Raw genomic sequence first — 18,391 nt, 5'->3', positions numbered from 1 at the left:
ACTTATACAAAACACTGAGGGAGCACATCATGATGCCTGTAGTCATAACACTGTGGTCGTTTTCAGAATTTGGAACAAAGCTATAATTACATGGATACAGGAAGTCTCCGATTCAAAGTTTGCTGCCATTCAATTATTTGTAAGTCTTAAACATTTACACAAATTAAGCTACCTTCTCTTCTTTGCCTAGTACTATGGTCAAACAAACAAACAAACCAGAGGTGGAAGAGAAAATTCTTGGAAACTTATTGGAGTCTGTACTTGCCACAGCTGACTACATCTGAATACTATTTGGGCCACATAGGTTCAAATGTGAACAGTGAAGCAACAGCATACTCTTGAAATTATGTTGCAAAATATATAAAAGTAAAGTGGTGGCTAATATAATTTATGCTATCTTTGCTTCCTTATAAGAAGGAGATTTCAAAGCAAAAATGATGGACTTTTCTGTGCTGATCTGAGAGGGACAATATTAATTCATTCATTGTGTGAAAACAGAAAAATACTAAAGATTTTAGGGGGAAAAGGAACAGCTAATGCTCTACTACTTGGACCCCATAACAGTTGTAGGTAGAACTTCTTTCAAGAAACACTCAATTCTTTTAAACCTTAACTTTTTTTTTCCCAACTACCCATCCCATTCTCAGTTAGCAATTTAGTGCCCCATCATCTGGTAGGGTTTATTACTATAAACTATATCTGTGCATCAATAATATGTAAGAATGCTCATTCCTTAAAGCTGATGCTAATTTTCCAAAATAAAGCCGTCACATCAGCACATTGTTAGACTCTATAAAGAACTCTGCATTTAAGCACAAGGGCATTTTTTAGAAGCAACATTTTTCAGGCATAGAAATCAGATCCATTTTCAAAAGCTCCACCAATAAGCTACCTGAGAAAAATATGTATGAAAATGGGATGAAATACTATAGGGAAAAAAGGAGAGAGAGAGAAGGTAAATGGTATAAACTGCCAAATCTTCTCTCAAAACTAAAAATGCTATTCCAGTAAAAGTCACATTATATGGCACCTTACAAACTGGCATGCTCTACTAACCGGCATGCCAGTTGACATGGCAAATGTTAAACTGGAAGTGCCCAGTGTAGCACTTCCGGTTTTCCCGAGCCCCTACGGCTCGGGGCAAAGCAGCCTTTCCCCAGTGTGCCCAGGGTCCCCCTCCCCATTCCCCAGCACACTGACGTGGTGGGAGGGGTGGTGGCCCGAACAGGGCAAGACCTCTGTTTGGGCCTCTCGGTAACCGGCATATTTGGTTATCTGGCACCCCCCATTCCCTCTGGGTGCTGGATAACAAAGCTTTTGCTCTATCTAGATGAGGTGGAATAATTTAAAGGGTCAACTTGTAGCATGAACTGAACTAATGTAGCTGATGTTAACATAGAGTGTAGTAATAGTGAAATATAACCATGTTAGTCTTGTCCTGTAAGCAACTTGAAAACTCCATTTTGTATCCTTCTGCTGGACATAAGTGAATGAACTCTGCATAGCCTTTATGTATGACTGTGTATAAAAGGGTAAATGGTGAGAGAGTGGCATAGAGGCGGGAGAAGAAGATCCAACTGTTTACATAAGCAACAAAGTGCCAAATGTAAGTTACCACCCACTAACTAACGGCTGAAGAATCCCTCTGAAGCTCGAAGGCACAAAGGAGATAACAGAAGAAGAAATTCTGCCAGATGGGCAACAACAACACTCCGAGGATAAGATAAGCTGAAGACACAAGAACAACTGCAAAAACAGAAGCTGGGTATGGAAAAACCCCAAAGCACTGAAATAAGGATGCCAATCCCTATAAAAGAACTTGAAAATGCCAAGTTGGGCAAATCTGTTTCTCCACTGCTGTTTCATCGGCGCATAGATGCATCTGTTCACCCTGCTCCACCAGCTGTGATTTTTAAATCTGCTATCTTCAAATCATCATCATCTACTCAAAAAGCCCGGGTTGGCCACCCTGGGCTGATATTGAGCAACTATTCCTGGTAACTATATCTGGGGTGTGTGTGAATGAAAAGATTTCATTGATTTCATAGACATTAGGGCTGGAAGGGACCTCGGGAGATCATCGAGTCCAGCCCCCTGCCCAAAGGGCAGGAAGTCAGCTGGGGTCATAGGATCCCAGCAAGATAAGCATCCAATTTACTCTTGAAGGTGTTCAATGTAGGTGCTTGAACCACCTCCAATGGCAGACTGTTCCAGACCTTGGGGGCTCGGACAGTAAAGAAATTCTTCCTTATGTCCAGCCTGAAACGGTCTTGCAGGAGTTTGTGACCGTTCGACCTCGTCATCCCTTGGGGCACTCTGGTGAACAAACGTTCCCCCAGATCCTGGTGGTCACCCCTGATAAACTTATAGGTGGCCATCAGATCACCCCTGAGCCTGCGCTTTTCCAGGCTAAAGAGTCCCATGGCTCTCAGCCTGTCATCGTAAGATCTGTTTTCCTGACCTCTGATCATGCGCGTGGCTCTCCTCTGGACTCTCTCAAGCTTCTCCACATCCTTTTTGAATTGTGGAGCCCAAAACTGGACGCAGTACTCCAGCTGCGGCCTCACCAAGGCCAAGTACAACAGGAGAATGACGTCCCGGGATTTGCTCGAGAAGCATCAATGGATGCACGCCAGCATTTTGGTCGCTTTACTAGCCGCAGCATCGCATTGCAGGCTCATGTTCATCTTGTGGTCAATGATGACCCCCAAGTCTTTTTCTTCTGTAGTGCTATCCAACGTAGCACTGCTGAGCCTATAAGGATGCTGCAGGTTTTTCCTCCCAAGGTGGAGAACCTTGCATTTTTCGGTGTTAAACACCATGAGGTTCTCGTCTGCCCATTTGCTGAGCTTGTCCAGGTCAGCCTGGATCACCCGCCTGTCTTCCGGTGTGGATGCTTTGCCCCAAAGTTTGGTGTCATCGGCGAACTTGGCCAGTCCACTCCTAACTCCAATGTCCACATCGTTAATGAAGATGTTGAACAGTATGGGTCCCAGGACAGAGCCTTGAGGGACCCCACTGGTTACAGGGCACCATGATGAGTGACTGCCATCAATCACGACCCTCTGGGTCCGACCACGAAACCAATTTCCCAGCCAGCGGATCGTGGTGGAGCCAAGGCCACAACTGGGCAGTTTGGCCAAGAGGTGATCATGGGATACCAGATCAAAAGCTTTTTTGAAGTCAAGATATATGACATCAATCTCTTCTCCCTTGTCCAGGTGATAGGTCACCTGGTCATAGAAGGAAATGAGATTGGTCAAACAAGACCTACCCGCAACAAACCCGTGCTGGCTGTCCCTTAGAATGTTAGCCTGGGCCAGTCCCTCAAGGATGGCCTCCTTAATAAACTTTTCTAAGATCTTCCCCAGGATAGAAGTCAGGCTAATGGGCCTGTAGTTAGCCGGATCCACTCTCCTCCCTTTCTTGAAGATCGGCACCACATTGGCCTTCTTCCAGTCTTCGGGCACTACAGCGGAGCGCCAGGAGTTTTCAAAGATCCGTGCCAGGGGCTTGGCTATGACGCTCGCCAGCTCCTTGAGTACCCTGGGGTGCAGGTTGTCAGGGCCAGCCTTGAAGGTTGTTTTGTGTATGTGTATGCCTGTGTGTAATGATGTGTATGATTTGTGTGTGTTTGTACGAATGGTGTGCCTGAACCTCTATGTCTAACTCATGTAATCAATAAACACAGCACCTTGCCTTATCCCCCTTTATAAAGTCTCGCTCATGATTTGAGCAATTGGCAATTTGTGTAACAAACTACAATGGACAATTCTCCCAAAACATTATATTTTGCTGTTACACTAGCAATTAAACTCTTCACTACTGCCTGGTATACCAAGCATATGTATCAAGTTCAAAGGTTACCCTTTCAACTGTGTACATAGTATACCACAGGGGCAGGCAATTATTTTGGGCGGAGGGCTGCTTACTCAGTTCTGCCAGGCTGTCGAGGGCCGCATGGGTAGCCCCGCCCCTTGACCTGTGCCCCACCCCCTGGTCACCATCTCGGGACCAATGCACCAGGGTCGGCACTGGTGTGGCCCAAAGCGGGGCACAGGCCAGCAAGAGTCTGTGGAGCAGGGCTGGGCTGCACCAGCAGGGAGTGGGGAGCTGGCTCGGCTCCAGAGCTCCTGCCAGCTGGGAGCCCACACTCCTGCCACCCTGCTCTGGGCCCCACTGGCACTGGTCCCGGGACACTGGTGTGGGCCCTGTGCTCCCACTTGCTCCCCACCCGCTCATACCGAGTGCCCCCCAGCCCCGCAGTACCGGGTAGGGTAGAAGCTGGTGCTGAGCGTGGGGAAAAGTGGCCCCTCGCCTGCCCCATGGCCAGTGATCCCTGCTGAAGGCACTTGCAGCCTGCGCGGGGATGTCTGGAACAGACACAGGCAGCCTCATGCAGGCTGCAGGTGGTTGCAGCGTGGGGCACCGGCCACATGGCGAGTGGGGCCAGGTAAGAAGCTGATGCTGAGCGTGGGCGGGGGGTTGGAGAAAGCAACCCCTCCCTGACCCAGCCTCGCAGCCCGCCTGGGGCTGCCTGTGCCTGCTCCGAACAGCCCCGCATGAGCTGCAAGTGCCTGCAATGCAGGGTGCCAGCCATGGGGCAGGCAAGGGGCTGCTTTTCTCCACAGAGGGAAGGAGCCCAGGGAAAAGCTGAGTGCAGGGGGGAAGCAGCCCCTCCCCCACTCCACATCCTGTGCCCCACACTGCAGGCACTCACAGCTTGCATGGGGCTGTCCGGAGCGGGCACAGGCAGGGCTGCAAGCAGCTGCAGCACAGAGCGCAGGGAAGGGCAACTTCCCCCCACTGCGCTCCTTCCTTCCCCAGGGTCCCCCCCCGCACAACTTACTTGAGCTTCCCGTGCCGGGGCAGCCATGTGCTCCCAGCCCAGAAACCACAGCTGGGGCTTCCAGCTGCAGGGGACGGGACTGGGCAGGCCCCACTGCTGTTGGAGCCCACTGTGCTTCCCCTGGGACCTACTGCCTTGGCTCCTGTTCCTGGCAGAGAAATATTAATTTTCTACATTTTTTTAGGGGCCCCATGGGCCAGATAGGATGGCCTCATGTGCCAGTGGGCTGGATTTTGCCCACCCCTGGTATACCACCAACTTCCCATTATTGTCATCACAATAAAGTGTCAGAACTTCAAGGAATAATGGAGCTTCATGGAGGTTTACAACAGACTGTGAGTTTATAATATGGAAGTGAAAGCTCACCTCAAATAGGCTTCCATTCTCCTGACAGCTCTCATGGCAAAGCCACAGGACTAAAGGAGAGACGTACTCTGGTTTGAAAGCATCCAACATATCTGGGGAAAAAATTAAACACACATGCAACATGAGAACAAATTATTATTAAACAACATTATTAAATAATTTATATATGACCAAACCCTTCCCTATTATCAGCAGAACTGATTAGTAGTCTTTCCAACATTTTCTGTTGGGAAAAGCAGATTAGTCAAAAAATGAAACGTCGATTTTGACAAGTCTTTTCAGAGAACAGAGGCAGGTTTTACCAGTGCATATCTGTCCACATCCACAGCAGCCCACCTGAAGGACTACTTGCAAGATGGAAACCTCAACTGTGACAAGCTGCAGAGTGGGGAAAGGTTTCCCTGTTCCATGGGCAGCTATCTCCCCAAATAATTCAGCATAGGAAGTTGGTAGCATTAAAAGCCAACATTCCACATAGTGCAGCAGACACGGGATCAAAACAAAACCACAATGGCAAAATTGACCAGTCTCAGTTTCCTGACTGTTATTTGGTGGTAGCCAGCAATGAAATTGATGAGAATCGTGTCTGTTTCAATTAGCAGCTGCCCAAGAATCTGGGAGCATATTTCATTTTTGAGGATAACATTCCAGTTTCACAGATATGGAACAGATATCTGGTTTTCTAGACAGCTCTAATAATCACTCATTTTTATCTATATTCTGTAACAGTTGACCAAATTTCTGACAAACTTGAATGAGTGTTACCGATCATTCCCATTGCTGGCTTTGATAAAGTTATGTTGTTTTAACAACTTTAAAACAGATCCCTGGCTGTTCTTCAGCTAAGGGTCAGGCTGTATTTTCATTACACCTTAATGAATAGAGCCCTAACAGTTTAATTTTGCAAGTGTTTCTAAATACCTAAGGCTAAAACAAAATTGCTCATTTTAGAAAAAAATATAGTTCCTGCTTAAAATGTCACCAACATAACTTCACTAATACCTGATCAGCTAGAAAAAAACAGAAACATGTTTTGCATTGATAATGTCAAGCCTCATCAACCATATTTTAAAAAACAAACAAAAACAAACAAACAAAAAACTGATAAATATGCATTAGCAGACTAGCTAAAGGTGGTTATAGCAGACAACTCATTTTCCTAACCTACTCCAAGGAACAACCACTTTCCTAACAAATTTTATAACAGTCACACTTGTTATTGTTTATGGCAACTGCCTATATTACATTATACAATGTGCTCTTAATAAAAAAATAAACAGTTGACTTTTTAAAGTATTTCTACAATAACGCATGCAACTAGAAAAAAAAACACATGCAATTGACATGCAAATCACATCCTTCTCTGCTCAGTATGATTTATGTGGTTGAGAAATATCAAAAACAGGCTTAATACATGCTATTAAGCACTGTTCAAAAAGCCATCCTTCCACCTGGCATCCACAGGCTATTCATCTAAGTATGTAATACTCCATTAATTTTCTATAAATGCTGAATGGGCAAATGAATTAAAAATAAAACACATTTTACAAGACTTTGGAAGTAGCAAGCATTTCATGTAGTCCACTACAAAATGAAAGCCACAGTCAATATTTTTGATACATTAACACTCTGGGCTATGGATCAAAATCTTTTCTGCACCTCTTGCATTAGTTATGCCAATCAACAGATCCTTCAAGAAATACTGGTAAGGATCTGTCACAGATTACTAAGTCAAACCAAAAACTGGATGAGGCATGCCTTAAACACTTATTTAATACATAGAAAAAATGGTTGTGTTATAGGAGATACCAGTTTAAGTCGCATGCTGGAGTCCTCACGTAGCCAGCAGTAAAACATCCACAGAATTTCTAAATGTTGGATGACAATTTTCTAACCCTTAAGATACTGTATTCCAGCATAAAGCAACTCTATTTTGGACCTTATTGTGATAGATAAAAGATGAATAAACTATTGGAGTGGAAGTGGGTGGTTGCCTAGGAGCCAGCAGTCATGACATGATTGATTACATGTAAAATGGCCCTACAGTTGTTAGGTAGCATTTAAAACAGATAGATATTTTTTTTAAAAAGTGGAGCCCTTTAAAAAGAATTCTCTAACAATAATAATATGAAGGTGCTAATAAGCAGTTTTGAGTAGCCGAATTTTTGGCAAACAGGATTTACAATTCCTTAAAGAACAAGGCCCTTGAAGGCAGGCTGAGAGCTGTACTTTGCAGACTTAAAACATTTATGTCCCCTTAAAAAGTTACAAGACAGTTTATAACTAAGCTATAGTTCATGCCCAGTGTGTTAAAAATATCTTCTCCCTCCTACTGAAATTATTGAGGGAAGGGATTATATAGTCCATATGTTGTAAAACACATCACATGACAAATGAACAATATTATAATAAAAACAAATACAAGTCAATACAGGCCTGATTTGGTGTCTGAGTAAGACTTTCCACTGATTTCAGTGAATGTTAGATAAGGCCACAGTTGCAAATTTACACTGTATAAAATAATTCTTATGAAATAGAGAAAGACTGCTTCTCATGTGAAGTCCCATTTCATAACACAATAGAACCTGGCAAATGTGACTCTTATAAGCAAACAAGAAATGAACTCTTAATGTACTATTGTCATAAAATGTAATAAAGGAATATTTCAAGTGATGAGAAAGCTAGTTGTGTTCCAGTACAGAGATAGAGACAACACTCAGAAACTTAAGTCACTTACCTGGTGGCATAATTGTCTGAGTCATTCTTGAGCCAGCAGTAGGTGCAATTGTGTTGCAGTGAATGTTGTATTTTCTGCCTTCAACTGCAAGCGTATTTGCAAGACCCAGAAGGCCAAGTTTGGCAGCACTGTAGTTCGCCTGACCAAAGTTGCCATAAATTCCAGCAGCTGAAGATGTCATAATTATTCTTAGAGAAAGAGAAAAAGAAAGCTGATATTTTCAATAGGACGTTAGGCCCAACAGAATGTTGAGCTGGGTTGTGGCTTCCGAAACTTATACTCAAAATGTACATATTCTATAACAACATGTTGAACTTTTTCATAATAAAGAGATGGCATTTTCTGCTAAGTCAAAATGGCATAAAGCACAGCTAACTTTTTAAGCTGATGTAACAGGTGTTTTGGTTGTTTTTTGAATTTGGTCCCTCCTTATGAACAGAAGAAATTTGCAATGATCTGGTACAATTGTTAGAAATAGAATATTGTTAGAAATGCGCAGCTTGCATCTTGCACCTGATAAGAAAGAAATACTGCCAAAGACTCTTTTCTTTCCCAGTCCTGCCTCAGCCTTTCTTATGCTGATTGCAGTCTCTCCCCCTCACCCACCTTAGTCTTTCTCATGCGGATTGCAGGAGCCAAAATTCAATTATCTGTAGCCTTGAAGTGTAAACTTTTGGTGAACTGTTGTGGTCTTTGAGCATGCTTAATTAGCTGATGCATATTTACCTCTCCGCCCTGCATACTTAAGTAGCTAATTATACTATACATGCGATGTATGTAATGATGTAACTACATGTATGCTTGTATGAAACGGAAGTAGCTGTAGGAGTTCCTGTTTCTGCACACGTGCCCAGGAGAGAGAAGATAAATTCCACTTGCAAATACCAATGCTTTGTCAGAGTAATCTGAGTACTTAACTCTGCTCTGACCTTGTTTGCAAACAAATACAACCTTTTGTGCCGACTGATGACTGTGTGTCTGTGATTCTTTGCGAGCCTCCAGAGAAACGAACTGCAGTTTATGCATTACAATGATATAAATATTTTGTAAGAATGAGAGAGGTATTAATATTAACTCATGTTTAACAATACTAATGTTACCATTTGGTAATAAACAAGTTATACAACAGAGGAAAAATGAAGAATAGCATTATATACAGAGGGATACAATGCCCATATTTTAGGCCCAGCCAGGCAAAATGCTTGGCTATAAATCTCTCTCCTTGCCACTTAGGATCTGTCATTTGGATGGCTTTGGATGCCTTTTTAATCATAAAATGTAGCAAAAATTGATTCCAATTGTCATGTCTGGGAACATGAAGCTAAGCAGCAAAGTTGTCAAAACCTCAGAAACATTACAAAGAAATGCTAAACAGGTTAAAAACCTGGAGATGTTTAGTGAAAAACAAATGTGTTTCCACCAAACAAAACCCAGGCCAAACAAACATTATTGGGATGTTATCCACAAGGCATAATACAAAGAGATTCTCTACCTCATACATTTATTACCAATCCCTTCCTGACTGACTCAAGAAACAAGTATTACTTAGTTAGCCTCCTTAACAGAGAGATGTAGTTAGCCATGTTAGTCTAAAGTTAGCCAGAAAGCAGGGCAGGTTGGCACCTTATAAATTAACTCAGGGCTGTTCAGCTGGTGGCCTGCAGGCCACAAGTGGCCCACAAGGGGTTAAGTTGTAACCTCTAGGTTCCTGCTTGGACACCATACCACACCCCACCAATTCCCTGACTGCAACAGTAACTGGGAGCCCCAAGCTGATGGCTAGAAAATGATATTCAGTGGTTTGCTTTTAGGAATTGGCTTGTAGGTAAAGTAGATACTGCATTAAAACAATGGTACAGGGCAACAGCAAGGGTCAACTGGCTTCAAAAAGCCTGTGTGTGACAGTTTCCTTCAAAGCCCACTGTCTGGAGCAGGCAGACACACAGGCTGGGAAACTGAAGACATGTTCCATAACGTGAGATAAGGGACTCTGCCATGTTGGCCAGATTCAGTTTTGGTGGACAGACCAAATTAAGAGACTACCACCAGCCTGTTTCACTCACCCCACTGAGGGAGGGTAGGCCTTGGCCCTCAACTTCCAGGCTGCTGATATTCAAGCAAGAACAACAGGGTGAAGCTTGCGTAGTGGCCAGACATACCTTCCCTCCGTGACAGCTTTAGGACTGGATGTAGAACTAGGGGGGTTATTTTGTTTGCCTTGCCTGCATTATTCTTATCTGCCATCACTGTGTATCAATAAAATTTGCCTATTATTGAATGGAGAAGTTGTGGTCGGTCTGACAGTTTGGGTCCACCTGGAACAAGGTATCTGGGTCATAAATCCAGTGCCAACACAGGCTCCCCCTTGTCTTCAGCTGCTGGTTCCTGTCCCTGCCTTGGGGGATGTAGTAGTGCCACACAATATGGGGAGCAGAAAGTAAGCCTGAGGGCTACATGGCAGACTATACAGCTGCAGGAGCATCTGCACAGCACGTCATCCTTACTGGTGCGGTCTACAGAGCATGCGGTCCCTGGTCACTTGGAAGTTGGATGACCTTGAACTACCTTAATCAAAAAGGCATGAGCTTTCATGCCTCTGAAAAAAATTAATCTATAAAAGGTGCCATCCTGCCCTGCCTTTTGGTTAAAGGAGTCAGGAGTCAGAGCTTCAGGCATTCTGCTAAAGTTAATAGAAAAAATTAACTTTATGCTATTTTACCTGCCAAACTTCTGATTTTTCAGATGATTCCATGCAGCTCGAGTGACCAGGAATGATCCCTTCAAGTGAACTCTGTGAATTATATCTAAAACCAAATAGGTTTTTACAAATACAGCATTTCTTTCCTTTTAACAGCAAAATAAAAAGACACAGATCCACTTCTTCCAAAAGTACATGAAATGCCCCTTGAACATCACCTCACTACTTGCACTTAGACAGTTAAGAGACTATCAGTCTGTAGTTTGCTTGGTGGAAACTTTTGTCTAGACTGCCAGGTTCAATTTTGAACCTGGCAGCCAAGCCCCTACCTAATCCCCTGAGTGGGGATCTGGCATATGAGGCTCAAAATCAACCAAGTCCTTATGCCTACACAAATCAGAAGCTGGTTTCTCCTGTAGTTCCTGCCTCTCTCCAGAAGTCTGGTCAGTTACCTATCTGGGCTGCTGATCACCTACCACCATCCTCTACTCTGACTACAGATTACCACATCAACTTCACATACAACCCTTTCCTCACCCTGGTCGCTAGGAACTACTGGTCTTTCTAAACTACTGACAATTTCAGGCTAATATGAATGTTTAGGCTCTGCAAAATGATTTTATTGTCTTCTGGACCACACAGAAGGTCTGGTTTCATAGTAGCTAGGGTCAGGAGGGACCTCAACAGATCATCTAGCCTGACCCCCTGACACAGGCAGGAATGAATGCTGGGTTCACAAGACCCCAGACAGGTGATCATCCAACCTCCTCTTGAATTTGCCCAAGGTAGGGGCGAGGACCAGTTCCCTGGGAAGTTGGTTCCAGATTTTGGCCACCCTAAAATATTGCCTTCTGATCTAACCTAAACATTCTCCATCAGCTTATTACCATTGTTCCTTGTTACCCCAGGTGGTGCTGAGGAGAAAAGGACTCTACCTATTTGCTGTTGATCTCCCCTGATGAGTTTGTCGGCGGCCACCAGGTCCCCCCTCAGCCTCCTCCTGCTGAGGCTGAACAGGTTCAGGTCCCCCAGTCTCTCCTCGCAAGGCCTGTCCTGCTGTCCTCTCACCAAGCAGGTGGCCCTCCTCTGAATCCTGTCCAGGCTGGCCGCATCCTTTTTGAAGTGTGGTACCCAGTACTGGGTCCAATTGCAGCCTGACCAAAGTCCCACAGAGGGGGAGTATCACTTCTCTGGACCGGCTTGAGATGCATCTTTCGATGGCTGGCCTTGCTGGCTGTGGTCTGATGTTGGCAGCTAATGTTCATCTTGGAGTCAATAATGACTGCAAGATCCCGTTCTGCCTCTGTGCTTTCAAGAGAGGAACTCCCCAACTTGTATGTAAGCTGTGGATTCCTTCTCCCAAGGTGAAGCACCCTGCATTTATCTACATTAAACCCCATCCTATTCTCATCTGCCCACTTCTGTAGTCTGTCTAAATCTATTTGCAGCCTCTCTCTCCCTTCAAGTGTGTCCACCTCACCCCACACATCAGTGTCATCAGCAAACTTGGACAGCATGTTTTCCACCCCCTAGTCCAAGTCGCTGATGAAGATGTTAAACAGCGTGTGCCCGAGGACCAAGCTCTGGGGTACCCCACTGCTCACATCTCGCCAGGTTGAGTACAACCTGTCCACCACTACTCTCTCAGTGCGCCCCATCAGCCAATTTTTTACCCATCCAACTGTGTAGGCATCAATGCCACAGCTATTACTGGAGCTTGAGGCTGTTGTTTTTCCCCCACAAAGTGTTTACAAGAGTCCAGCACAGAATACAGAAAAACAGCCAAGCTGCAAGCTGGCAGCCAATTAAGGTTAGAGTTGCTAAGAAAAGATGGAGAGAAGCCTCACTCTCCCTTTTCTGTACCCATAATATCCATATGGAAAAGGCAGAATTTACTTAGAGTCTAGCATCCTTAGAGTGAACATCAAACTTAGCTACTCACCCCAATCTTCATCACTTATTCTAGCAAATGAACGGTCTCTCAGAATCCTAAAAAAACACCACCAGAAAAACAAAAAGAGAAAATAAGCATGGATTTACACAAAAGGAACTCAGTCTAGTACAATGGTGAAAGTGAGATGTACTTACCCTGCATTGTTTATAACAATATCTGAAAACAAGCAAAACGAAAAATTAACACACATGAATATGCGCCTACTTTGGCTTTGCTCCTGCTTTCAGTTTTTATTACTGCTATACATACTTTCATATTATTAGCCACTGCTTGTACTGACCAGAGCTTTCACAAAACTTGTATTCATGTATAATGGAAGCCAAGCAAAGCATTTTGGGACATGTATTATCAGTCCACTATGTACTGCAGTGAAGTAGAGAACTTTACCCACAAGGTATCATATTCTTCCTTTATATATAAAGGAATAAAATCAATCTAACAATAAAAATGATAAAATCAATCTTCTTTTACACTATTAACAATTCCCAGCTTTGTATGATCTCCACATTTCATAGGTGGCTATTTGGCTCTGGTTGGAATCCTCCAGAAGCCATGGGAATACGTAGGAGAGGTGGGGGGAGAAAAAGAGGGCATGGGGAAATACTTGGGGAATCAGTAATGCAATTCAGACCCCACAAGGCAGGAAAACTGGTACCAGAGAAGTTCAAAACTCATGTATTATCTCTCTCCCCCTCCAGGAGCACATAGTCACTAGGCCTGTGTGAATAGGATTCAGCCAATTCAGAGGACAGTGATTCGATTTGTAGATTCAGATCACTGTCCTGACTTAATTCAGCTGAATTGGCTTCAAAAGATTCGGCACCGATTCAGAGAGATTTGGTGATTCAGCCATAGACTATAATGGGGAATCATGAAATACCTATAACTTTGTCATTTGTTGGCAGATTTGGATGAAAACAGCAGGAGTGGTAGCCCCTTCTCAGGGCACGAAGCCTGCCAAGTCTCAAGGAGACAGGTGCTAGGGCTTCTGGGAAGCTGTACCTCAAACTGCTGAAAGTAAAACTCACATCACTTGTGTGTTTAAGGCAGATTTGGATGAAAACAGCAGGGATGGTAGCCTGTAACAGGGGGCTTTCTTGGTGCCAGTTAGATCTGTGCCTGCCCACCTGTTTCTGGGCCAGCCCCGCCCCTCTTTTGCTGAGGCAAAAATAGTTCATAAAATGGACAGAAAGGCTGCAGGTAGAGCAGGGGTGGATAATTATTTCAGGCGGAGGGCTGCTTAGTGAGTTTTGACAAGCCATTGAGGGTCATACGACAGGCAGCCAGGGGCAGATTAATGTTAATTTTCTCAATTTTTTAGGGGTCCTGCAGACCAGATAAAATGGCCTGGCAGACCGCATCTGGTCCGCATTTTGCCCACCCCTGAGATAGAGGCTTATATACTATTTCTGTATCCCTCCCCCAGAGCACTGTAATTAGAAGGGGATTCAGGGAAAGATCACATTCACTAGCCAGGTACAGATGTCAGTCTTTCCACCTGCCCTGCTCCTCCTCCCTCTTCTCAGTTTCTGTTCCCCTGAAAGACTGCCTTCCAAATCTCCGAATATTTTTCCAAATTGTTTTGGAAGCTCTGAATCAATTCGGAGGGTTTTTTTGGTCGCCTGATTTGATTCTGATTGAGTGGTTCAGCCTCTGAATCAGGCTGAATCTTCTCCAAATCAAAATCGGTGACCAAAGCTTCACATACCCCTAGTAGTTGCCCATTGCCAGGATCTCAGCACATGCTTCCCCAGGCAAGCAAGATTCCAAAAAACCCACAGGTAACTTCTCTAAGGTGGTATCACAGGGAATGTAAACATATGCAGGAAAGAATTTTGGAGAAGGGGAAAATGGGAGAGAAGGAAGAGGGGAAAATGGAAATAAAATTAAAGAAAACAGCAGAAAGAATAAAGTGGTTCAAGACAAAAAAAAAAAAAGAATGAAAGCCTGTAACTTAATGATTTGAAGAGTTCCATTTACATTTGTTTCTATTTATTGATCATCTTAGGCTATGCATCATTAAAATCTAAAACAGAATAGTCAACAATGCATTTCTGCAAAACAAAAAAAATTACACACTTCACTGGTTAATACAATGCCAGGAGTATTTTAACTTCTCTAACACTGCCTTATTCTATACCTTACAGAGATATGGAAAAAGGAAATAATTTCTCAGGCACAAAACAGAACATCTTTAAGTCTTCTTCATGTTTTCAAACTTCAAAAGATTAAATGCGACTTCCTCTCACTTAGTGTTTTAGATGCAGCAATCAATACACCACCTAATTTATTGTTTTTTGAACATCAACACTTTTGAGGTACATAAAGGCAACTCTGTTCCGAGATGCATACTCCTTTTTACACAAGGAAGTATGAAGATGCTGTAATACTGCTCAGTCAGACTTCTGTATAAAAGTACAAAACTGAACTACTATGAAAGAATTATGTAACAAGTCACAAGCTAATTCACATTCCATTTAGATAATCAGATTACAAGTTAAAAATCACATTAAGAAAGATAGCAACAATACCATAACACAAAACAGGTTAAAGTTCAAAGCTCATTTTGTTTCCCAATAATTCTGTCTTTTTCTTATGCAAGAACAGGCCTGTACCACACCTCCTCCTGTTCTGTTGAAAGAAATGAGGGTAAAAAAAAAAAAAAGGGAGACTAGACTTCTTTTTTTTTTTTTTTTGCTTTTGATTTAAAAAAAAAACAGAAAAAAAAAGAATCAGGCTTCTAAATTAATTTTTAGTGAGAAATCAGTAAATCCTTCTCGGAGGTGCATAATGAATTCAACCTTCTGAAAAAAGTTGAATGAAAAGATATGCAGTTGCATCACATATTGGAAAAAAATCAGTTTGGATCTGAAGCTTTAGGTATAGCAAATGCTCCAGATACTCATTTTTTTCCCTTGAAATCAACACTGAGAAGTGTGAAGAGCTCCACCTGATCAGAGGCAAGCCCCATCTGATCAGAAGCAAGCCATATGAGGAAAGGCTGAGGGACTTGGGTCTCTTCAGCCTAAAAAAGAGACAGCTGAGAGGGGACTTGGTAGCACCTTACTGCTACATCAGAGGAATACATCAAGGGCTCATCAAACAACTGTTCACCAGGGCAACCTTGGGAAATACCAGGAGTAATGGCCACAGACACTTGGAAGACCATTTTAGGCTTAACACTATGAAAAAATTCTTTACAGTTAGGGTGTCCAGACTGAAATAAATTCCCTTCAGAGGTGTTGCAATCACCTACCCTGGACATCTTCAAGGGGAGGCTAGACGGTCACCTTGCTGGGGACACCTGGCTGCGGATGTCTTTCCTGCCTAGGGCAGGGGTGCTAGACCTGATGATCTTGTGAGGTCCCTTCCAGCCGTTACAACCTATGAATTGCTCTATGAATATAAGATGTCACATAACAGATCTGACATGGACTATTTAAGGCTCAAGTGCAATGAAGACCTAGGTATGAACCGATTCCAGTGGAAATCAGCAGTTCAGAATATTAAAACACCTGCAGTTGATCTCCAAAATCTTACACAGCAAAAAATTGTTCTCCATCTTCACCAAGCTGCCTCTAAACTTAAGAAACTAAATATAGAGACAGGGGATACAAGCTGAAGATGCAATACATTGCACGCAACACTTGATTGCATGTTTCGGTCATGCCCTGTTACCCATTCCTTTTGGTAAGAAATTATAAACAGAATAGCACTGTCTTGAATACAGTGGTGACATCTATGAAAAAAATATATGTATTCTTGAGAATAGGGAGTTCAAATTGAAATGTTTCTGGTTCATACTCTTACAACAGACCTTACTAGTGACATGCAGAATTATATTACTGCATTGGAAAAGTTAGACAAAGGTCAAAACCTGGTATGATGGAGATGGTACAGCTAGCATCTATGGAAAGACACATGTTTTGCAGGCATAACTGCTCCAGAAAGTTCTGTGCAATCCAGAAGGATTTCTTAGAATACTCTGGTAACAATTATTACTCCGTGCACACTTCTTTTCCTCTTCTATCTCCATCTTGCTTTTCTTTTTTTCCCTCCTTTCTTCTTTCCTTCTCTTTTCCCCATTATTGATTATGACAGACATGTACATAGTTCAAGTTGATGCATAGTTAATATATACTGTAATAATTCAATTAAAAGAGGAGCTTCTCCCTGTATTTAACATGGGGAGGAAGCCCTCATATTAGAACCAAACAGAAGGGTGGTTTGGGGTGGGGGGCAGTTGCTGTGCCTTGGGCTCCATCCCCTATTTGGGGTTGGGACCAAAGCTGCAGCTGTTGCCTGCTCTCCTCCCTGCTACATCTGCACCTCACCATCTGCCCCTTGCAGCCTCCCCTATTTCCCCCTACAGTCTTTGCTTCCCCACCTGCCCCTCTCCCTCCCCTGCCATCACACTTGCTCCATGCCAGCAGCCTTCATTATTGCTGCAGACTAGGGCACTGAGCACTGTCCTAGCACTGGCATGCACACACAGATGCTATGAGGCTGGGCTAGGGCCATACTCAGTGCCCCAGGGCGCATTATGCATGGAGCCTGGGGGTGTGGAGCAAAAGTGAGAGAGGGAGGGAAAGAGAAGCAGGGAGCCAAGGTTGTCGGGGAGGGGGCAGCAGAGGCTGGGAGAAGAGAAGGGCAGAGCGGAGGGGAAAAGTGAGGCAAGACTGCAGGTAGGCAGGGGGAAAAGAGGTGGCAGGTATGAGCAGGGGGCAAGCTGCTTGACCTCCCCACACAGCCCCACAGCTATGGGGATGATGAATTCAAGATGACCCTCCAATAATTAGATTCTCTACATGGAAATATTATAACAAATGTATATATTTTCCATGTCATGAATCTAATTATTAGGGCATTGTCTTGGATTCAAGTAAGGTATGGATTTCTAATGTGTGTTGAATTAAAAAACTCAATGAAGTTTAAAATAAATAATAAAAAAAAAAATACATGTTCCAAAAGGCACCTAGAGAAGCTGTAGACTCTCCATTCCTGGAAATTTTCAAGAGTAAGTTAGATAGCCACTTGACTGGGGTAGTTTAGTAGGAGACAATCGTGCCCTGAGAAGGGGGCTGGACTAAATGAGGTATCCTGAGGTCCCTTCCAACCCTATTTCCTATGATCGGATTCATTAAACATTAAGAGTAAAGCGCATGGCTTAAGATTAGCCTGCATTTGCAACAACCAGGATGTAAAACCGTACCTATTCTCCCAAAAGCTTCTAGTGCTTTCTTCACAAGGTTCTCTCCAGCTTCCACTGAATCTGAAGAAAAAACAAACAAACAAAGGAAACAAAGTATAATTATTCCAGTAAATGAAATCACCAGCTACACAATAACATAGTCTTACAGATATGGTGCAAGAGGACTCCATGGAAAAATATTTGTTTAAAAAGGTGAATTATTCATATGCAGGGTCATCCCTAGGGGTGGGTGAGTGGGGCAGATGCCTCAAACCCCACAGACAGTGCCATACAGGCCCCGCCGTGGCTACCGCCGGCTCCATGATCTGGCCACTTGCCACCCCCACCCCCACAGAGGCTTATATGCCACGGGCCTGCACACCCCTAGGAATAGCTCTGTTCTTATGTAATCATTAAGGGGTAATAACCATGACAGGCAACATGGCCAAGTCCTGTACGCTAAAACTGAGAAGCAAAGCAGATGAACATTTCAGACTAGTTCTGGCAAGGTACCAAGCACAATCACAGGTAACCTATGGGGCTTTTACTCCCCAGCTGCAGCCTATTAGTACTAAGAACAACTAGAAAAGAAAGAG

At 43.6% G+C, this 18,391-nt stretch overlaps 1 protein-coding gene across 2 annotated transcripts in view; it reads right to left on the bottom strand.

Annotated features, from left to right (window-relative positions):
- HSD17B4 (hydroxysteroid 17-beta dehydrogenase 4) overlaps positions 1–18,391 on the bottom strand; it is a 116,164-nt gene that overhangs the window by 82,279 nt on the left and 15,494 nt on the right. For both annotated transcript variants that reach the window (XM_090038439.1, XM_090038440.1), the window contains exons 4-9: positions 17,817–17,876; positions 12,739–12,760; positions 12,593–12,639; positions 10,672–10,756; positions 7,953–8,140; positions 5,216–5,307 (exon numbers count right to left, since the gene is read on the bottom strand). In XM_090038439.1, the coding sequence (XP_089894565.1) occupies positions 5,216–5,307; positions 7,953–8,140; positions 10,672–10,756; positions 12,593–12,639; positions 12,739–12,760; positions 17,817–17,876 (494 nt within the window). The remainder of the gene's footprint in view (positions 1–5,215; positions 5,308–7,952; positions 8,141–10,671; positions 10,757–12,592; positions 12,640–12,738; positions 12,761–17,816; positions 17,877–18,391) is intronic.

Source organism: Crocodylus siamensis, chromosome 3 (genome assembly GCF_052110815.1).
Source record: "Crocodylus siamensis isolate JL-2025a chromosome 3, ASM5211081v1, whole genome shotgun sequence".
Classification (NCBI taxonomy): Eukaryota; Metazoa; Chordata; order Crocodylia; family Crocodylidae; genus Crocodylus; species Crocodylus siamensis.
Note: the sequence above shows the minus strand (reverse complement) of the source record. Positions and strands in the feature narration are given on the sequence as shown.